Below are 23649 nucleotides of genomic sequence, written 5' to 3'. Positions count from 1 at the left end.
TACTATATCTGTTTATTAGTCTGTCTGTCTGTCTGTCTCTTTACTATATGTGTTTATTTGTCTGTCTGTCTGTCTGTCTGTCTGTCTGTCTGTCTGTCTGTCTGTCTGTTTGTCTCTTTACTATATGTGTTTATTTGTCTGTCTGTCTGTCTGTCTGTCTGTCTGTCTGTCTGTCTGTCTGTCTGTCTGTCTGTCTGTCTGTCTGTCTGTCTGTCTGTCTCTTTACTGTAAGTGTGCATTTGTCTGCCTGTCTGTGGTTCTATGTCTCTGTGTGTCTGTTTCTGTGTGTGTGGTGGCGCACATGACTTTGCTGAAACAGAGAGAGAACAATAGCCCTGAGTGGTGTGTGTGTGTGTGTGTGCATGCATAGCATTCCAGTCAGGTATAAATAGGCATGAGAGACTGGAACGAGCCGGAGTAGATGTATGCCGTTCATGTGTCCATGATTGACATACCTGCCGTTGTTGTGTGTGTGTGTGTGTGTGTATGTCTACAGGCTCACACATACATACATGTTCACCGCAAAATGTGGAAATGCTCCACTAATTAGTTTAATATAATTACTACAATTGACTGTTGATCTTCACTATTTCCCCTTTTCTATGCGGCAAAATGTTACTGTGAGATGATTAAATCAGTAAGCTTCTATTTTGATGTGGTGGTATGGTATATGTATTTATGAGCTGAATTTCACTCCATATTTGCATCTTTTTTTATTTCAATCTTCTCTATTAAAATAATCCATTGTTAATTTGACTCCCTCTAGACGAGATGTAAATGTTAGCCTACATTCTCTTGGTTTCAGGACACGGTGTATTCTCCTGATGATATAGTTAGTTCACTATCTGTAGACTGGATCTTCTCTTTCTCTCTCTTTCCCCCTCCTGCACCGGCCCTCCCTCCCTCTTGCAGACCCCCCTCTCCCCCAAATTGTTAAATCATGTAGAAAATTAAGCAAATCTGCTCCTTAAGTGTGTCCTGCCTGTGAGAAGATCTGCTGGACGTCTTGTAGCAGGAAGGAGAAAGTGGAGGGATGATGAGAGAAGTGGAAAGAGATTTCTCCTTTTATGGATTTCCTTTTGAAATATTCATCTGTAAATCAGTGGTGAGGAGGAGGATAGGAGAGGTGAGGGAAATAGATTGTTCTGTTTCAGCTTCTAGAATAGCTCAGATGAATAAAAGATGTTGTGGGAACGGAGGAGAGAGAGAGAGAGGAGAGAAACACTTGTGTCAGAAGCAGCGTTTGCGTAGCGGGAGCTGACTGCATATTTCATGAACTCCATATTTCATTTCTAAGAACACCTTTTTGTAGCGGATGCATGTGTCAGAGCTGCTTGTATGTTCACAGACAGAACACACACACACACACACACACACACACACACACACACACACAGACACACGCTTGGGACATTTTCTAGGGGGAAACATGACGATTTTGTGGTTTCCTTTTACATGAACAGCCGTATGCTCTGAGAGTGTACCGTAGTTAAACTGAAGTGTGTTTTATGTGTTGTAGTTAGTTTATATATGTGTAGGTCATGTATACTAGCTGTTATACCTGGGATTTGTAATGTGATTTCATGCTTCAAACCGTCTTGCTAAATAGGATGGATTTCTGTGCCTCTCTAAATGCTTCTGTCTGTGTGTCTGGCAGACCTTCACTCTTTGGCGGTTAGACTTTTAAGTAGTCAAGCGTTTCAAGTTTTCTGTCAATGCGCGCGCGTATGTGTGTGTGTGTGTATGTCATGTAGAAGGTTCTTGGTCTCCATGAATTGGTTAGTTAACAATATAAACTCTCTGTAATCCAGGGTTGGTATATAGGGTGATCCATCAAGATGATTGAACAAGTCAAACCCCCCCCCCCCCCCCCCGCTGGTCCGCTGGGTCTGTGTGTGTGAAAACACCGCTAAGGCTGATAATAGTGCAATATTGGTGAGGGGTATTGGGGTAGACAACTACTGGGGCAGAGAACAGGCCTTTACATTGACTTCAGGTGGAGAGAGGGGAAGGTATGAAGGAGGTTAGAGGGACACAGCCTGTCTGGACAAGCTTTATTGGCCAATCCTGGAATGCTGGGGCGATTTGAGGGGAAAGTGTGTGTGTGAACGATGTGTGTTGGTCAGTGGACCGTGAGTATGTGTGTGTGTGTGTGATTTGGGGGAGGTCTTGACACTGACTGCAGTTTCCCATTTACACTTGTCACTGTGGGTTTGGATCAGCCCTGACCTCTGACCTCTGACCTCCACAGACTGTATCTCAGCTCAGCTCAGCTCCAGGTGTTAAAATCACACCACACACCTTCTCCTGCATTGGCTAGGATGTCTTCAGCCTGCCGTCCATTCTTAGTCCAATTCACAAACAAACCTCTCTGCATCACTCATACTTAAACTATGCCATGGATTGGTTTGTATAGGCCTGATGCAATTCAACAGGTATTTAAATATGACATATTTTGGTACACACATATACAGTATATGCACACATCCCACAAGTTTCAGAAATGGCCGTCCCTAGCTTGCATCTATTTCTCTATTACCACCCCTTCTTATCTGTTTCTCTTATCTGTGTTATCTCTCTAATGGATCCAGCTATGGCTGCTGGACAGCTCTGATAACACTGTGGACTATCTGTGTGGAGTGGCAATGAGCTGATAATGGGATTGGAATGACTGGGCTGGCCTCGTTCATCCTCTCTTCAGCAGAATACAGCTCTCCAGCCACCTCAGGGTCAGACTCATCGCAGTGTTGTCTCTCTTATTTACAATGTGTGCTTTGTCCTATATTTTATTTTTAATCTCAGCCCCCGTAGGAGGCCTTTTGGTAGGCCGTCATTGTAAATTCAAATTTGTTCTTAAATGACTTGTCTATTTTTTTGTTTAACTAGGCAAGTCAGTTCATTAAGAACAAATTCTTATTTACAATGACAGCCTACCCCGACCAAATCCGTACGACACTGGGCCAATTATGCGCCATCCTATGGGACTCTCAATCACGGCCGGATGTGATACAGCCTGGAATCGAACCAGGGACTGTAGTGACGCCTCTTGCACTGAGATGCAGCGCCTTAGACCGCTGTGCCACTCAGGAGCACGTGTTGGGCCTAGTTAAATAAAAATAAATGAAAAAACTATGTGTGTTTTTGGCTGGTGTGTGTGTCTGAAGGGTAGTGTTAGTAGAAGATTATCTTTATGCCAGAGAATGCCCTGCTCTGGGATACGGTAGAGTGTTGGACTCACCCCAGACAAGCATGGACTCCATGTGCATTCATTGTCTACAGCCTGTCTGCCTGTCTGTATGTGATGGTGTATGTGTGTACATGTACAGTACCAGTCAAAAGGTTTTTTGTGTGTTTTTTTTTAACAATTTTGTACATTGTAGAATAATAGTGAAGACATCAAAACTATGAAATAACACATATGGAATAATGTAGTAATCAAAAAAAGTGTTAAACAAATGGATATATAGCCACCCTTTGCCTTGATGACAGCTTTGCACACTTGCCATTCTCTCAACCAGCTTCACCTGGAATGCTTTTCCAACACTCTGAAGGAGTTCCCACATATGATGAGCACTTGTTGGCTGCTTTTGATTCACTCTACGGTCCAACTCATCCCTAACCATCTCAATTGGGTTGAGGTCGGGTAATTGTGGAGGCCAGGTCATCTGATGCAGAACTCCATCACTCACCTTCTTGTTCAAATAGCCATTACACAGCCTGGAGGTGTGTTGGGTCATTGTCCTGTTGAAAAACAAATTATAGTCCCACTAAGCGCAAACCAGATGGGATGGTGTATTGTTGCAGAATGCTGTGGTAGCCATGCTGGTTAAGTGTGCCTAGAATTCTAAATAAATCACAGACAGTGTCACCAGCAAAGCACACCCACACCACTACACCTCCTCCTCCATGCTTCACGGAGGGAACTTCACATGCAGAGATCATCCATTCACCTACTCTGTGTCTCACAAAGACATGGCGGTTGTAACCAAACATCTCAAATCTTGACTCATCAGACCAAAGGACAGATTTCCACCAGTCTAATATCCATTAATCGTGTTTGTTGGCCCAAGCAAGTCTCTTCTTATTATTGGTGTCCTTTAATAGTGGTTTATTTGCAGCAATTCGACCATGAAGCCCTGATTCATGCAGTCTCCTCTGAACAGTTGATGTTGAGATGTGTCTGTTACTTGAACTCTGTGAAGCATTTATTTGTGCTGAAATTTCTGAGGCTGGTAACTCTAATGAACTTATCTTCTACAGCAGAGGTAATTCTGGGTCTTCCTGTCCTGTGGCGGTCCTCATGAGAGCCAGTTTCATCATAGCGCTTGATGGTTTTTGCGACTGCACTTCAAGAAACATTCAAAGTTCTTGACATTTTCCGGATTGATCGACCATCATGATCTTTATTCGGGGTGACAGCGTAGCCTAGCGGTTCAAGTGTTGGACTAGTAACCAAAAGGTTGCAAGTTCAAATCCCCAAGCTGACTGGTCATTCTGCCCCTGAACAGGCAGTGTTCCTAGGCCATCATTGAAAATAAGAATTTGTTGTTAATAGACATGCCTAGTTAAATAAAGATTTAATTAAAGTAATGATGGATTGTCTTTGCTTATTTGAGCTGTTTTTGCCATAATCTTTACCAAATAGGGCTATCTTCTGTATACCACCCCAACACTGTCACAAACACATTAACAAGGAAAGAAAAATGATACCATAAATGAACTATTAACTAGACACACATGTTAATTGAAGTGCATACCTCATGAAGCTGGTTGAGAGAATGCCAAGTGTGTACAAAGCTGTCATCAAGGCAAAGGGTGGCTACTTTGAAGAATCTCATATATAAAATATATTTTGATTTGATTAACACTTTTTTGGTTACTATGTCATTCCATGTGTTATTTCATAGTTTTGATGTCTACACTATTATTCTGCAATATAGAAATTTGTTTAAAAAAAAGAAGAAAAAATAGAAATAAACCCTTGAATGAGTAGGTGTGTCCAAACTTCTGACTGGTACTGTATGTGTGTATATGAGTATGTACTTGTGTGAGATAATAAAGAATGGAATAGATAGATTCATGTGGGGGAGCTTGGAGGCTTTGATGGCCAGGTTTTTTCCAGGGCTGTGCCAGTGTGTGTGTGCCTGGGGATGCCTGCAGTGTTTTTGGCACCACCCCACAGCCGGTATAAGTGACAGTTCTCTGCTCATCTGATCCATAATTTACTCTTGACAAGAGAGAGAGAAAGAGGGAGGGGATGGAGAGAGGGTTCCTGGGAGATGGGGAGGGAGGGAGAGAGAGGGCGGGGATAGAGAGAGGGTTCCGGGGAGATGGGGAGGGAGGGAGAGAGAGAGGGAGGGCGGGGATAGAGAGAGGGTTCTGGGGAGATGGGGAGGGAGGGAGAGAAAGAGAGAGGGCGGGGATAGAGAGAGGGTTCCGGGGAGATGGGGAGGGAGGGAGAGAAAGAGAGAGGGTGGGGATAGAGAGAGGGTTCCGGGGAGATGGGGAGGGAGGGAGAGAGAGAGGGAGGGGATAGAGAGAGGGTTCCGGGGAGATGGGGAGGGAAGGAGGGAGGGAGAGAGAGAGGGAGGGGATAGAGAGCGGGTTCTGGGGAGATGGGGAGGGAGGGAGAGAGAGAGAGAGGGCGGGGATAGAGAGAGGGTTCCGGGGAGATGGGCAGGGAGGGAGAGAGAGAGAGAGGGAGGGGATAGAGAGAGGGTTCCGGGGAGATGGGGAGGGAGGGAGAGAGAGAGAGAGAGGGAGGGGATAGAGAGAGGGTTCCGGGGAGATGGGGAGGGAGGGAGAGAGAGAGGGAGGGGATAGAGAGAGGGTTCCCGGGGAGATGGGGAGGGAGGGAGAGAGAGAGGGAGGGGATAGAGAGAGGGTTCCGGGGAGATGGGGAGGGAGGGAGAGAGAGAGGGTTCCGGGGAGATGGGGAGGGAGGGGATAGAGAGAGGGTCCCTGGGGAGATGGGGAGGGAGGGAGAGAGAGAGGGAGGGGATAGAGAGAGGGTTCCGGGGAGATGGGGAGGGAGGGAGGTAGAGAGGGAGGGGATAGAGAGAGGGTTCCAGGGAGATGGGGAGGGAGGGAGGGAGAGAGAGAGGGAGGTGATTGAGAGAGGGTTCCGGGGAGATGGGGAGATGGGGAGGGAGGGATAGAGAGAGGGAGGGGATAGAGAGAGGGTTCCGGGGAGAAGGGGAGGGAGGGAGAGAGAGAGGGAGGGGATAGAGAGAGGGTTCCCGGGGAGAAGGGGAGGGAGGGAGAGAGAGAGGGAGGGGATAGAGAGAGGGTTCCCGGGGAGAAGGGGAGGGAGGGAGAGAGAGAGGGAGGGGATAGAGAGAGGGTTCCCGGGGAGAAGGGGAGGGAGGGAGACAGGGATGGTATTGTGGATGAATAAGAGAGAGAGTGATAACAGAGAGGAGAGAGTGAGAGAGAGAGGGGGGGTGAAGCATAGATGAGGGTTGGGAGTGGTTGGCAGGGACAGAGGTGTTAATCAGCGATGAAGGGATTACCACCTCCTGACAAGAAAGAGAGAGAGAGAGAGACATCCACCCTCCCAGCCCCATGGCCAAAAAAAGCTAATGAATGAATAAATGAGGTTTAGGAGGACAAAAGCAGGTCTTCTCCTGCAGCAGACTGTTCAATCAGGTTTGTATTTTTTACGACACCATTTCTGTCCTAATCTTTCTAGAGAGGAATGCTTAATGTTGGTATGAGGGCCGTTCAGATAATGTTTGTGCTGATATTACAGGGCTGGAACAAAATGTAGTGCAGTGTGAGTTGTTTTGTTCCCCTGTTTAATTCCTATGCTGAAACATTGAGAAACCTCTTCTTTTCTCTTCTTGACTTGAAGTGCAGATATGTCAGGTTTGAAAGATTGTTCATCAGTGCAATGGTTCAGTAAATGATCCCATCTCTACAGAGAGTATTCAGCATGTGTGCAGCGTCTTCTCTGCAGGAGAAAATCCTTTGTGCGCATTCAAACGCATGTACACACACACACACACACACACACACACACACACACACACACACACACACAGATCAGTCAGTGCCCATCAAAGCCAAACACATTGGTCGACATCTGTCATACAGGACCAGAGCTGTGTGCTCAAAAGATCTTCATAGATCAAGTAAATATGTAGATTGTGTTTTATCCAAACAGAGGGACTAACACAGTGCCACATTTTCAGCATGTGGAAATCAAAGTCACAACTCTGGTGTCGATAGTACCCTGCTCCAAATAACTCAGCCATATGAACCATGAGTAAAACCTTAGCTCCTGTCACCATATGTGTGTGTGACTTTGTGAGTGTGTGTGTCCTGTCATGCAGCAGTAAACCATGAAAGACCCCCAAACTGTGAACGTGGTTCTAGTCATAACCGCAAAATCTGTGTGTGTTTGAGTGTGTGTGATGTTTTCCCAGTCTGCTAGTCTCTAACACAGACAGTCAATAGCAGATGCTATCTGTGTTTTATTACTAACTGTCTATTTGACCATTTTCTCGGCTCATCTCCTCCTTTCCTTCAACCCCTCTCTCTATATCTCCCTCTCTCTCTATCTCCCTTTATCTTTATTGTGGTGGGATTCTGTTCTCGAGGTTGTTGTGGTAAGAAGGTTTGTGAGTGTTTGTGTATGTGAAGTCCAAAGGAGGATGGTTCTCAGGACAGATGTTTGGGCTAAGCTGATATCTGTTGCTGATGTAGTCAACTTGATACGGGCTTGGCTGCTTAAACTAGATATTGATGTCAATGGGAGGTTTGCAAATTACATTCAGGATTCAGTGTGTGTGTGTGTGTGTTTCACACCGTATGCATGGTCTGTGGGAGTGTTTGTGTCAGTGATGGGGAATATTTACTTCTCCTTAGGTGAAAACACTCAGACCTTAACCTCACACACACACACACAAAGACCCTCACCTCGTCCCTCGCTGAGAGAGAGAGCGAGAGAGTGAGAGAGAGAGAGAGAGAATGAAAGCAGCATTTAAGGGAAACGGGGAGAGAGAGAGAAACATGACCTCTGCCTGTAGATTGAAGCATTCCAGCCTCGTTTCTGTTATTCTGGTCTGTGGTCTGGTTTCTCTCTCTCTCTCTCTCCCCCCCCTCCCCTCTCTCTCTCTCTCCTGGGTAGTGTTGGTACAGGCATGTTCTTTAGGATTGTGCTATGTAGGTCAGTGTCTCTCAGCTCTGCAGGCCACACCACAGATTGTAGTGAATAACAATCCCAAGATGACCTGTCCACTCCCTTGAGAAATCTCTCTCTGTCTGCATATTGCTGATCTCTCTATCGGACAGCTTTCTCTCTCTCTCTGTATCCCTATGTCTCGCTGTCCTCTTCGTCCCTCTTCTTTTCTCCTGTTCCCTCTCTCCTGGCCTGTGACTCTCCTGGCTGCCACCTCCATATGCTGTGGAATCTGGTCATACTGGCAGTGTGCCACACACTCAACTAGACATCTAGCTACCTGCCTGTCATGCTGTACCTAGAAAGTTCTGGTGGAATTTTACAGGGACATTTTATCAACAGAGTTAAAAGTATAATAAACCCATGGAACTGTAGTTCTTTGTGAGTTGGCAGGCAGGCAGGCAGGCAGGCAGGCAGGCAGGCAGGCAGGCAGGCAGGCAGGCAGGCAGGCAGGCAGGCAGGCAGGCAGGCAGGCAGGCAGGCAGGCAGGCAGGCAGGCAGGCAGGCAGGCAGGCAGGCAGGCAGGCAGGCAGGCAGGCAGGCAGGCAGGCAGGCAGGCAGGCAGGCAGGCAGGCAGGCAGGCAGGCAGGCAGGCAGGCAGGCAGGCAGGCAGGCAGGCAGGCAGGCAGGCAGGCAGGCAGGCAGGCAGGCAGGCAGGCAGGCAGGCAGGCAGGCAGGCAGGCAGGCAGGCAGGCAGGCAGGCAGGCAGGCAGGCAGGCAGGCAGGCAGGCAGGCAGGCAGGCAGGCAGGCAGGCAGGCAGGCAGGCAGGCAGGCAGGCAGGCAGGCAGGCAGGCAGGCAGGCAGGCAGGCAGGCAGGCAGGCAGGCAGGCAGGCAGGCAGGCAGGCAGGCAGGCAGGCAGGCAGGCAGGCAGGCAGGCAGGCAGGCAGGCAGGCAGGCAGGCAGGCAGGCAGGCAGGCAGGCAGGCAGGCAGGCAGGCAGGCAGGCAGGCAGGCAGGCAGGCAGGCAGGCAGGCAGGCAGGCAGGCAGGCAGGCAGGCAGGCAGGCAGGCAGGCAGGCAGGCAGGCAGGCAGGCAGGCAGGCAGGCAGGCAGGCAGGCAGGCAGGCAGGCAGGCAGGCAGGCAGGCAGGCAGGCAGGCAGGCAGGCAGGCAGGCAGGCAGGCAGGCAGGCAGGCAGGCAGGCAGGCAGGCAGGCAGGCAGGCAGGCAGGCAGGCAGGCAGGCAGGCAGGCAGGCAGGCAGGCAGGCAGGCAGGCAGGCAGGCAGGCAGGCAGGCAGGCAGGCAGCTGAAGGTTGGGGGTCTCTGCTCAGTTAGTGGTTAATTTGTTTGTAATGAGGATCAGTGTTCACTGAACAAAACAGAGGGTCTTGTTGCTGAAATGACCAGCTTGTTCCCACAGTGAGGAGCTCTGAGCTCTCCCTCCATCAGTATGTGTCCTCTGCCCTCCCAGCCCAAAGCTGTCCACAACAAATGACTCTATAGCTACAAACACTGCTTCTCTGGCTCTCCACCAAACAGGAGTGTGTGTGTGTGTGTATTTATATGCACCATGCGTGTGTTAGCAGAATATGTGTATTTATGTGCACATGTGCTTAGCTATTAAAATGTTATATGCACCGTATATGTACATATGAACACGTGTGCGTGTGCATGCATTTTGTGTGAGCATCGTAAGTGTTTGCTTTTTCTCCCTCCCGCTCTGGATTCCATTTCACATAATAATAATATTGCTAAATTCAAACCTGGTCTTTCCCAATGCAGCCTGCCTTCCTTCTCTCTCTGCTCAACTCAGCCTAGCCCAGGGAACTCAACAGATGGCAGGAATAAACATAATGACTTTTTCAGCGTTGTTTCTTCTCCTCTGCTGCCTCTGAGTTATAGATTCGTAGACTGTTGCTGTGTGTGTGAGACCGGTGGCGTGTATGTAATGGGCTCCCCCAAAGGTATACTGAACCAGGAAGTCTTTACAGGTGGCCACTGGGCAAGGATGAGATGAAGAAGGATTAGTCAGTGATGTCATAAATCTACAAGATTCTCCAGGAAGTATGTTGGCACTAGGAGCCAAGCTTGAATGGAACTAAATGCAACCCTCACTCCCATTCTCAGTGGTGCGGTGACTGTAGTGAACTGTAGCTGTGTTCAGAGTCCATATGTACTCCATATGACCCTTTCTCTTTAGCTCAGCCCAACTGAGGGTTCAACTCAACTTCGACTTCCATCCAAGCATGTAGCGTTCAGAATTTCACTGTCAATTTCCCTCTCCACGCCTCTGCGAGATGAGGGAAAGACGTGTGTATGTCCCCATGCTTCTGGAAAGAGGGTTAGAGGTGTGTTTGTGTGTCTCCAAGCATCACCAGCCCCTTGCTGAGGAGTCTCCCCACGTCTGATGTGAAAGACAGCTGGTCTCTGTTGACCTGAGCTACCCAGGCCCCTCTCAGACAGGGACCTGGGTTTGGGTTGTTACCCCAGAGAGAAGGCTCTCCTCTGGGTTATGAAGCTTCCTCAGGTAGGGTCAGGCCCTTGGAGATCTAACCTTACCACTGCTGGAGGTCTGTGCTGACCCAGCTCATCCATCTTTCCCAAAGTGCTTGTGCTCCAGAGAAGCAGTTCAGGCCTCTAACAATTATGAGCCAATCGTCTCTCATGTACTGCATTGTGTGTGTGACCAGGGGACATATACAAACCTATAGTAATTGACAACAGAAGGAGAGAAGAATGGAGAGGTTCTGCTTGTTTATATGACTAGCCCGCTTCCCCAACCTCTCTCTTTCTCCTCTCTTCTTTTGCTTCGTCCCACAATTCCTTGTGGGACATCAGTGAAGGCCACCCTGTAGATGAGACGTTGGGAACCCAAGAGTGTGTGTGTATACCTGTAATGAACAGCACATGTGTGTGTATCAGACTCCGGGCTAATGAAACTCACTCTATTATTTATTTCCCGTGGCCGGTTGGTCGATGCACCTGTGTACACACACACACACACACACACACACACACACACACACACACACACACACACACACACACACACACACACACATACACACACACACACACACACACACACACACACACACACACACACACACACACACACACACACACACACACACACACACACACACACACACACACACACACACACACACACACACACACACACACACCATCTGTCTGTAATGACCACTCTCTCTCCCGCCCCGCTGCACTGTGCTATAGTCCCTTGAGTGGTCATTAGACGAGAGGGAGAGAGGGAGACTGCACTGCTTTCGGCATAGCAGTGAAGTGAGGCTTTTTGGTTTTAGGAGTGGAGGAGGGGTGGACCATGCACTGTTCCGTTTTAATCCTGAGTAAGAAGACATATACTAGCCCTACTGACTGACGAAAACGGTGTGTGCCTGTGCTTGAGTCTGTGCGTGTACTCTGCAGCTCTTCTAAGTGGGAGGATGCCATCTACTGCTGAGACGATCTGTTTCTCTCCACCCGTTCTCTCGTGCTGCCAAACACACACAAATACACGCTTGCACGTAGCAAACTGGGTTTGACATTTAGCGTCTTAATGGGTTGCGAAAGGTTGCTACTAAGAGTTCTAAGACAGTCCCATTCTAAAATACATATTAGAATCGTGTTGTCATGGAGCATTTATTGTCAACATGGAAGATAGACTGCTCAACTCTATATCTCCAGCCCTATCTGGTACCAGCCACTTCATACCTTTCTATCCCTCCCCCTCCTCTCCACCTCCCTCCATCTTTAACTCTGTCCCTAACTCCTCCTATCCCCCTCTTCACCTCTCTCTATCTCCCTACCTCCATCTCTCCATCCCTCCTTTCCTTTCCCGAGTGATGGCCAGCCCACAGCAGGAAGGCTGGTTTCATCATATCCACAGCACTTAGCTTTCTCGCCCGGCTGGCCCCATGTCCTGTCCCAAATCCCCTGGACCAGCTAGTGGCTACTGCTAATCCTCTCGGTCTCTGATGGTGGACCCAGAGATAGGGAGGTGGAGAGAGTAGAGAAAGAGAGACGTGGATTCCATTTGAAATGAGCTAGTGATATTTGAGTGAGGTGCTCTGATAGAATTATAATTATTGGCGCTCTCTTACATTTTACGTTGACATTTTTTTAATATAGCTGAGCAACTTACAGTTAGTGAATTCATCTTAAGATAGCTACTGTAGGTGAGACAACCACATACCACAGTTGCAGTAAGTACATTTCTCCTCAGCAAAGTAATCATCAAAATCAGTGCTCGGGGGAATAAGACTGAGATGTCTTATTTAAGATAATCTTTGAAGAGGTAGGGTTTCAGATGTTTTAGAAAGATGGGCAGGGACTCTGCTGTCCATGCATCAAGGGGAAGCTGTTACACTCCTGTCTCTACACCACTCCAATATGCTCCATAAAGGGCATCCCTCTTTCTCCTCTCTCTCTCTCTCTCTCTCTCTCTCCTTCTTCCCCTCAAGCTACAAATGGAAACATGTACAATGTACATTGTAAATGCAAGAGCAGTGTGTGAACAAGATTATAGAAACACCCGTGTCAGTCTTCAATGCCTGGTATTCTTAACGCATATTTGCATCTGTGTTGGCACTGCCTGGGGCAAAGTGTGCCATTTGTAAAGGAAGATGAAATATATAGCTGCTTTAAGTTTCTTTGCATCCCATGTATGGAATTATCTAGAGAAATCCCTACAACTTGATGTGAAGCTGTCTCTCGGAGGGCAGTTCAAGTTGTTGATTAAAGATGCAGCCTCAAACTTTGTATAATGTCAGCCAGTAGTTTTAAAGTTGCACTCACGAACCAAAAGTCGTCCTGTTTTTTTGTGTACTACGTCATACAAATGTGTACTATGTCATACAAATGTGTACTATGTCATCCATTTTGTGTGATATGTTACGAATTTTGCAATTTGTATAATAGACTACGAATCCAATTTGTGCAATATGTTACAAATTTGTTGTGCTTAAGATAGCAGAGGGCATCTTTAAGGACCTACAATATTTGCTGAGGAATGTGATTGTTTTTATTATGTGGTATGTGTAAATGATGTAAATGTGTAAATGATGTATATGCAGGGCTCCCTTGAGAAAGGCCTGAATGGGACTCCCTGTGAAAAAGAGGTTAAATAAAAGAAAAATGTATGATTGTGTTTGTGTCCATGCTTATACAGTGCCTTGCGAAAGTATTCGGCCCCCTTGAACTTTGCGACCTTTTGCCACATTTCAGGCTTCAAACATAAAGATATAAAACTGTATTTTTTTGTGAAGAATCAACCACAAGAGGGACACAATCATGAAGTGGAACGACATTTATTGGATATTTCAAACTTTTTTAACAAATCAAAAACTGAAAAATTGGGCGTGCAAAATTATTCAGCCCCTTTACTTTCAGTGCAGCAAACTGTCTCCAGAAGTTCAGTGAGGATCTCTGAATGATCCAATGTTGACCTAAATGACTAATGATGATAAATACAATCCACCTGTGTGTAATCAAGTCTCCGTATAAATGCACCTGCACTGTGATAGTCTCAGAGGTCCATTAAACGCGCAGAGAGCATCATGAAGAACAAGGAACACACCAGGCAGGTCCGAGATACTGTTGTGAAGAAGTTTAAAGCCGGATTTGGATACAAAAAGATTTCCCAAGCTTTAAACATCCCAAAGAGCACTGTGCAAGCGATAATATTGAAATGGAAGGAGTATCAGACCACTGCAAATCTACCAAGACCTGGCCGTCCCTCTAAACTTTCAGCTCATACAAGGAGAAGACTGATCAGAGATGCAGCCAAGAGGCCCATGATCACTCTGGATGAACTGCAGAGATCTACAGCTGAGGTGGGAGACTCTGTCCATAGGACAACAATCAGTTGTATATTGCACAAATCTGGCCTTTATGGAAGAGTGGCAAGAAGAAAGCCATTTCTTAAAGATATCCATAAAAAGTGTCGTTTAAAGTTTGCCACAAGCCACCTGGGAGACACACCAAACATGTGGAAGAAGGTGCTCTGGTCAGATGAAACCAAAATTGAACTTTTTGGCAACAATGCAAAACGTTATGTTTGGCGTAAAAGCAACACAGCTGAACACACCATCCCCACTGTCAAACATGGTGGTGGCAGCATCATGGTTTGGGCCTGCTTTTCTTCAGCAGGGACAGGGAAGATGGTTAAAATTGATGGGAAGATGGATGGAGCCAAATACAGGACCATTCTGGAAGAAAACCTGATGGAGTCTGCAAAAGACCTGAGACTGGGACGGAGATTTGTCTTCCAACAAGACAATGATCCAAAACATAAAGCAAAATCTACAATGGAATGGTTCAAAAATAAACATATCCAGGTGTTAGAATGGCCAAGTCAAAGTCCAGACCTGAATCCAATTGAGAATCTGTGGAAAGAACTGAAAACTGCTGTTCACAAATGCTCTCCATCCAACCTCACTGGCCTCGAGCTGTTTTGCAAGGAGGAATGGGAAAAACATTTCAGTCTCTCGATGTGCAAAACTGATAGAGACATACCCCAAGCGACTTACAGCTGTAATCGCAGCAAAAGGTGGCGCTACAAAGTATTAACTTAAGGGGGCTGAATAATTTTGCACGCCCAATTTTTCAGTTTTTGATTTGTTAAAAAAGTTTGAAATATCCAATAAATGTTGTTCCACTTCATGATTGTGTTGTTGTTGATTCTTCACAAAAAAATACAGTTTTATATCTTTATGTTTGAAGCCTGAAATGAGGCAAAAGGTCGCAAAGTTCAAGGGGGCCGAATACTTTCGCAAGGCACTGTATATACAGTGGGGCTAAAAAGTATTTAGTCAGCCACCAATTGTGTAAGTTCTCCCACTTAAAAGATGAGAGAGGCCAGTAATTTTCATCATAGGTACACTTCAACTATGACAGACAAAATGAGAAAAAAAATCCAGAAAATCACATTGTAGGATTTTTAATGAATTTATTTGCAAATTATGGTGGAAAATAAGTATTTGGTCACCTCCAAACAAGCAAGATTTCTGGCTCTCACAGACCTGTAACTTCTTCTTTAAGAGGCTCCTCTGTCCTCCACTCGTTACCTGTATTAATGGCACCTGTTTGAACTTGTTATCAGTATAAAAGACACCTGTCCACAACCTCAAACAGTCACACTCCAAACTCCACTATGGCCAAGACCAACGAGCTGTCAAAGGACACCAGAAACAAAATTGTAGACCTGCACCAGGCTGGGAAGACTGAATCTGCAATAAGTAAGCAGCTTGGTCTGAAGAAATCAACTGTCGTAGCAATTATTAGGAAATGGAAGACATACAAGACCACTGATAATCTCCCTCGATCTGGGGCTCCACGCAAGATCTCACCCTGTGGGGTCAAAATGCAAAAAATCCCAGAACAACACGGGGTGACCTAGTGAATGACCTGCAGAGAGCTGGGACTAAAGTAACAAAGCCTACCATCAGTAACACACTACGCCACCAGGGACTCAAATCCTGCAGTGCCAGACGTGTCCCCCTGCTTAAGCCAGTACATGTCCACGCCCGTCTGAAGTTTGCTAGAGAGCATTTGGATGATCCAGAAGAAGATTGGGAGAATGTCATATGGTGAGATGAAACCAAAATATTGGAGGACAAAGAATGCTGAGTTGTATCCAAAGAACACCATACCTACTGTGAAGCATGGGGTGGAAACATCATGCTTTGGGGCTGTTTTTCTGCAAAGGGACCAGGACGACTGATCCGTGTAAAGGAAAGAATGAATGGGGCCATGTATCGTGAGATTTTGAGTGAAAACCTCCTTCCATCAGCAAGGGCATTGAAGATGAAACGTGGCTGGGTCTTTCAGCATGACAATGATCCCAAACACACCGCCCGGGCAACGAAGGAGTGGCTTTGTAAGAAGCATTTCAAGGTCCTGGAGTGGCCTAGCCAGTCTCCAGATCTCAACCCCATAGAAAATCTTTGGAGGGAGTTGAAAGTCCGTGTTGCACAGCAACAGCCCCAAAACATCACTGCTCTAGAGGAGATCTGCATGGAGGAATGGGCCAAAATACCAGCAACAGTGTGTGAAAACCTTGTGAAGACTTACAGAAAACGTTTGACCTCTGTCATTGCCAACAAAGGGTATATAACAAAGTATTGAGATAAACTTTTGTTATTGACCAAATACTTATTTTCCACCATCATTTGCAAATAAATTCATTAAAAATCCTACAATGTGATTTTGTGGATTTTTTTTCTTCTCATTCTCTCTCATCTTTTTAAGTGGGAGAACTTGCACAATTGGTGGCTGACTAAATACTTTTTTGCCCCACTGTATGTGTGTGTGTGTGTGTGTGTGTGTGTGTGTGTGTGTGTGTGTGTGTGTGTGTGTGTGTGTGTTGGCTCGTGACTCAGGTATCAATAGCTAGAGTTGTTTCTGTGCCACTGATTACTGTGTTAGTGAGTCAACGGGCTGAACAGGCCCAGAGGGAGAGACCGGATACATAATTAATATACGCGTGTGTGTCTTTGCAGGGAGCTGAATGGGAATAACCTCACACGCATCACCAAGAGTGACTTTTCTGGACTCAAGTACCTCCGTGTGCTGTAAGTAATCTACACTATGTTCATTACTTAGTGTGCATGCACACAGAATTTCCCATGCATATTATATAAATGCAATACTGTTAATAATTCTGAAGTGTCATGACAATGTCCATCTATTCTATTTCTGTAGACACTTGATTATTTATGTCACTGTTAGTGGTGAGGATGACATTGTAGTGGTTTTAGAGATAATGAATGTCTCACACTAACTAACTGTAGAGTCCATTAGACCTCTTATAAACTCACTTATACACTCTCTCTACTGTCTCAGAGTGGCCCTTATACCATCAATGACCAAATACGCATATGCACACACACACATTACCGTCCACTCCCATACTGTCTTTAGCCTTCTAACTCAGGGATATAATAGGTCCTAAACCCTGTTAACATGTACAAGTGCAGCCGCTGAATCACTCAGTAGTTAAACAGTACTTGTGATTCCTGGTGTAGGTGTTAAAAGTGTGTGTGTGTGTGTGTGTGTGTGTAGCTGTTAAAAACAGCTCCACTGTAAGGGGAAGTGCTTTAGACTGAAATATGCTTAAAATGTAACTGGAGACTGACTGTAGAACTTGAGATGCTGAAACCCCTACGGCCTCTACTATTTTAGAGCCACGTCATTACCCCTTCCATATCCCTCTCCCTCTTATCCTCCCCTTTCTTCACCCTTCTCCACTCGCTCACTCTGTTCCTCACAACCTGCCTCTTTCCCCCTGTCTACTAACCAAAGCCCTCTTTCCTTTTCCCTTTCCCTCCCTCCCTCCCTCCCTCCCTCCCTCCCTCCCTCCCTCCCTCCCTCCCTCCCTCCCTCCCTCCCTCCCTCCCTCCTTCCTCTCCCCGCCATTCCCGTATAGAGGTTAAATGCCTCCATGTCGCCAGCTTGTCACCAGTGAGGTAGAAGGAAACAGTTCCTTACAGGGGCACTAAAAGTCAGACTACAGCTTTTCCCTGGGTGACTATAAACTTTCTGATTCCCATAGAATACACACACACACACGTTATGTTCTTCTATTCTTGTGGGGACCTAAAATTAATTTATATTCAAAATCCTATTTTCCCTAACCCCTAACTCTAAACCCAGCCCGAACTCCTACTCTTACCATAACCCTAACCTCAACCCGTATCCCTAACCCAAACCCAAACACTAACTCCTAACCCTAAATCTAACCGCTAACCCCTTACCCTAATTCTAACCCTAACCCTAATTCTAACCCTAACCTTAAACCTAACCTTTAAGCATAAAATAGCCTTTGTCCTCATGGGGACGTGGGAAATGTCCCCACGTGGGAGAATTTTCCTTGTTTTACTATTCTTGTTGGTACATTTGTGGATTATAGGTCCCCACAACGATAGATATACCAACCCGCAAGCAGGCACGCACGCACGCACGCACGCACGCACGCACGCACGCACGCACGCACGCACACACACACACACACACACACACACACACACACACACACACACACACACACGCGTCTGTCTGTTGCGGTCATGTGGCGGTGAAACCCTCGTATTTCTGCCCTCTCTGACTCAGCGGACTAACAGTGGCCTGACCTTTGAGCCTCATAAACCCCCAGCGACCCCAGAGATGGTGTGAGTGTGACCCCAGGGGAGGGTCCTGACAGGAAGACCGGTTTAACCTTACAGTCAAAGACAGTGTCTGCTGGTCGACTGAGAAAACATACGCACTCACTCACTCACATACAGAAACAAGTCAGAAAAGAAAAACAAGAAACACAGACAGACAGTCTGAGAAAGTGAAGCATGCTGATTGAGCCTGTCGCCGTGATAATCTCTCCTGAGGACTTCCTGTCTGGAGGGGAAATGGAGGATCACTCGGAGGAGCAGGAATATATACAATACTGTACATTCTAAGACAAACGGGTTCCAAAATGTTTCTGTGGCTGTCCCCATAGGAGAACCATTTTTGGTTCCAGCTTGAAACTGTTTTGGTTCCAGGTAGAACTGTGTAAATGGTTCTACATGGAACCCAAAAGGGTTCTACCGGGAACCAAAAGGGATTCTTCAAAGGGATATCCTATGGGGACAGCTGATGAACCCTCTTTGGTTCTAGGTAGCAACAATGTAGCTGTAATATGAATATATTCCACACAGGTTTCTAGAGCGATGCACACAGAAGTAGGGTTGTCACAATAACAGTATCGCGATACTCTGAAGTATCAGGGCAAGGAAACAAAGCATGAAGAAGATGACATTTCTTGAGGAAAACATTCCTACAAATGTACAGCATTATGTTGTCACCTAGAGTCACATTAGTTTATTTTGCAAGCTGTAGCACCCACAATTTTACATAAAGTAGGTTTTTAGAGGACAATAGAGTTCAGTCTAATTCGTGTTTTATTTTTTGCCATGGAAATCTGGTATTGTCGTATCGCCACAACATCAAGTCATACTTCGTTGATACTTGTAAAAATGTCCATTCTTTAATGCTTTTCTTGTACCTATGTTTCTCCTGTGTAGCTGCAGGCTTTTCTTTGGGTGCTGAAATCCATATTTTTAATATAATTTTTTCAATAGAGTAGGAAGTTCAAGCGTGTACTGTCACTCGATACTTTTATAAATATCCGTTCTTTAACGCTTACTGTGTACCTGTGCTTGTCCTGATTGTTATAGAGTTGTCCGTTGGATTTTGAATCCATAATTTTTGATAAAAAAGTGCATTCTATGCGTCCCTGACAAAATGAACAAATCTGCCATGCAAGGATGGGCTGCTCCTTCTCTCTTAACAAGCAAAGGCTCTGTCGTGGAAATTCAACACAGGGACACTGTAAGTCAATGTTAAATGAATCACTCTTTATTGTCAGCAAGCTCAACAGGTCACAGTCAAACTTAGATCCATAAAGTACCGGTCTGAAGTGAGCTCTGTCGGGGCAGTCCCGCTAGTTCTCTTATATAATGCTTACACAGACAAGTTATTTTTGCATGATTTACGTTATTCATTATTCATTATTAATTAATCATTAACCTTTGGTTCATGCATGTAACTGACCAATTACTCACAAAGCTTATTCTCTCCAAGCTGAGACCTTGAAACTGAGATATCCCTTTCAGTTCTCAAAACAATGTTCTGGGCACACTGCCAAATTGCTTATATTGATAGTAAGGATTCCTCCCAGCCATGATCAATCAGTTACTTGCATGAACCCAGTCGAATTGATTAGAAAAGCACAAACATAAAATGTTCCTTCACAGCTCCCTTGGCAGAGGTCATGTAAAAATTTATTTTAATGAAAAAAACTACGGATTCCATCACCCAAAGAAAAGCTTGCGGTGTCACAAGACAAACATAGGTACAAGGAAAGCATTAAAGAATGGACATTTTTACAATAATCGACTGATAGCGAATCGATGTAGTTGGTGGTACACTCCACCAACACTCATCGCTACTCAACTCCATTGGACACAGCTACTAAGCTAACAATACAATACAGCAGAGCTGTGTCAAATACAATAATGTAAACGGGGTTGTCTGGCACAATGGTACTAACAGGAGAGTGCCATACATTCAAACTCTGTATACAAGGCCAAGCTAAATCAAGCTCACCTCAAGTATTTCAAATATTGGGGGGGGGGGGGGGGGGGGACAGAGACAGAGGTAAAGATGAGGAGAAAGAAAAACAAAGAAAGAGCTGACCTGACCATAGTTTAAAGTTACCTAGATTCAGAAGTACTTTCTCCTCTTATTCTACCTCCATCTAAATTCATGAGGGGAGAGAGTGAGCGGAGGTGAGCTACACTTTTCTCTTTATATTTATGGAGTGGGAACAGGAACAGCCATTTGCATTTATATTCGATTGGGAGGAAACACAGACTACTGAGTGGAGCCGTGAGGCCTCACAGGACACACACACACACACACACACACACACACACACACACACACACACACACACACACACACACACACACACACACACACACACACACACACACACACACACACACACACACACACACACACAGAACGGTTCTCTGAATGAAGGAACACTACTGTTGGTTCTAAGACCTGGACGCTTGTCTCTCCCTAAACTGTTATTGCAACACTTCCAAAACCATCCAGTGCATTAGCTTTGGCAGCGTACACATGTGTGTGTGTAAAGCCTGCAGCACTAACACCTAGCCAGGCACTGCAGCTCTTTGGACACACTCACACAGTGCTCTGACGTCCCCATGCCCCAAGGACAGCTTTACAGTGGGTCTCTTTCTCCCCCTCTGTTCTTTGAACCACCCAGCCCTGGATCTCACCTTAGTCTCCCCCTCCTCACCCCTGACTCTCCATGCCTCCCCTAGTTCTCCCTGATTCACCCATGCCTCTCACCCCTGCCCCTACCTCTCCACACCTCCCCCTCTAACCACAAGACCACACCAGACCTCAAGGCACAGTGGCCTGCCTCACTAACCTACCTTCAGAAACTCTTTCCTGGCTATGATCCCTGAGATGCCCCCCGGTGCCAAGATTCCACAGCCAGCCCCAGACCACACCACTGCCCTATATGTGTGTGGTTGTGTGTATGAGTGAGTGTGGACCACACCATTGCCTTGGGCAAAAGGGGTGCTGGAACTAGCCAGCCTATACACACACTTAACAAGGGGCCTTACCACCCATTTCCCAACCCCAACCTTGTTCCCCCTACGCCTAAAGCCTTAGGTGACTGAGTGACTGAAACACATACTAAACACATACTAAAACGGAGTGTGGGTAGGCCCACTCTAGGGGATGAGTAGGTTCTGGGACAGCTGGGTAGAGAGAGGGATGACCACAGGAACCCAGTTGAGGCTTGGTGTAACAGTATAGCTTCCGTCCCTCTCCTCGCCCTAACCTGGGCTCGAACCAGGGACCCTCTGCACACATCAACACCCACGAAGCATCGTTACCCATCGCTCCACAAAAGCCGCCGCCCTTGCAGAGCAAGGGGAACCACTACTTCAAGGTCTCAAAGCGAGTGACGTCACCGATTGAAACACTATTAGCCCGCACCACCGCTAACTAGCTAGCCATTTCACATCGGTTACACAGGTGCACATGGGATATGTGAGAAGGTATGTGGAATAAATATGGTTCTATAGGGAATAAAACCATTTTATTCCCATTTCAACATAAACAGAATTCTTATTATTTCCATATTAATCTGAAAACAACTACATATAAATGTTACAGTGAAAAACAAGCATATGTAATTAACTACTTACAATCTGTCAAATATGCACAATCATTCATCACTAGAAGAAACAGTCTGTCAAACGGTTAGCGGGAAAATAAACTGTCACTTTAGCTTACATTGCTATGGCAACCTGTCAGCTTGTGAGGTTTCTGAACAGAAGGCGGGAAGCTCGTGAGGAGCAACGATTTCACGCTTTTCATGTGCGTAATGCGTGAGTTTCAAACAATTGCTGTTATACAGTACCACGTACTTTCAGAGAAATCTAGCACTATGCGAAACTATCTATATTTCTCTCTTTCTCTCTCTCTCTTTCTCTCTGTAGACAGTTGATGGAGAATCAGATTGGAGCGATAGAGCGTGGAGCGTTTGATGACATGAAGGAGCTGGAGAGACTGTAAGTAGGCTACAGCATTTGTCTGCGTGTTCATATTTGCTCTCAAAGAGGTTTAGGGGTTGGCTATATTTGAACATCCCTGTCCATCGCGAGTGGCGGCCTGGGAGCAGGTAAATTTAGCTGAGGTTTGGGTTTACCCAACCCATCCTTCCTCAGGAGGCCACAGCCCTGGCCCACTGGAACATGAGGCTTTGCGTGAATATCACTGGAACGTGTGACTGCATGAACAGCTTGTAAACAGCAGGGTAATACATAGACAAACACACTCCCCACACCATGGTTAACACATTAAAAAAAAACCTAGACCCCCATACTGTATAGCAGTGTTAGCCACAGGAAATGATGGAGCAGCATCATGTACAAAAAGAGCAGTTCTCTAGCCACAATGATATTAAAGAGCCCCACTCAGTGTGTGTGTGTGAGGACCACATCAGAGACACTCTTCAGTTGGTCACTAAACATGTGGTGAGAGGTGAGGGTATGGAGATCTAGGAGAGACACATTAAGCTTGGGTGTGAATGGGTCTAACGACATCATCCGTGCTCAGCATTTACCCACCTTTGAAACTAGTATAAAGCTCACTAACTTATTAGCAGGTCCACCTCGACCTACACGTTTAGAAAAAAGGGTTCCAAAAGGGTTCTTCGGCTGTCCCCATAGGAGAACCATTTTTGGTTCCAGGTAAAAACCCATTTTGCTTCTAGGTAGAACCCTTTTTGGGTTCCATGTAGAGTTCCTCTGTACAAAGGGTTCTACATAGAACCCTCAAGGGTTCTTCCTGCAACCCAAAAGGATTCTTCAAAGGGTTCAACTATGGGGACAGCCCAAAAAACCTTTAAGGTTCTAGATGGCACCTTTTAGTTCCAAACCCACTAACTTAGCGGGTCCAGTTCAGTATGAACAGAGCCGCTAGAAACTAAGGTCAAGTCCATTGTAATTCTCCATCTCCAACCCAGTCTGTGTATCTGTCTATGACTCTGGGCCCACACATCTGTCTACGCTATGCTACAGGCACGACCCGACCTGCCGCTCCTCTCCCATTCATTCCCATTCACCGCCATTCACTCCCATGTGTTTCCAATGGAGCATTGAGACAGTATAAAGCTGTGGTTTCAAATGGCAATTAGTAACAGTCTGTTCCTAATTTTCTTAATGGTTGTATTTGCATAAAGCCTGCCAGCCTCTTTCATTTGTTATCCTGGGGAGGGGAAGGCAGTGCCAAGCCAAGCTGCCTGAAGGCTCCAACACACTCATCTGTCTCTACAAATGTTATTGAGTAACCGTTGTTTTCTCGGTCCCCTAGAGATGCAAGCTGGATGTGTTCACATAACTGATACGTCTATAGGGGACAAAT

At 46.1% G+C, this 23649-nt stretch overlaps 1 protein-coding gene across 9 annotated transcripts in view; it reads left to right on the top strand.

Annotated features, from left to right (window-relative positions):
- The window catches only part of slit1a (slit homolog 1a (Drosophila)), a 163775-nt gene that overhangs the window by 678 nt on the left and 139448 nt on the right, over positions 1-23649 (top strand). For all 9 annotated transcript variants that reach the window (XM_036960387.1, XM_036960388.1, XM_036960393.1 and 6 more), the window contains exons 2-3: positions 16644-16715; positions 22224-22295. In XM_036960387.1, the coding sequence (XP_036816282.1) occupies positions 16644-16715; positions 22224-22295 (144 nt within the window). The remainder of the gene's footprint in view (positions 1-16643; positions 16716-22223; positions 22296-23649) is intronic.

This window comes from Oncorhynchus mykiss, chromosome 23 (genome assembly GCF_013265735.2).
Source record: "Oncorhynchus mykiss isolate Arlee chromosome 23, USDA_OmykA_1.1, whole genome shotgun sequence".
Taxonomy (NCBI): Eukaryota; Metazoa; Chordata; class Actinopteri; order Salmoniformes; family Salmonidae; genus Oncorhynchus; species Oncorhynchus mykiss.
This window is presented reverse-complemented; position numbering and strand designations above follow the sequence as displayed.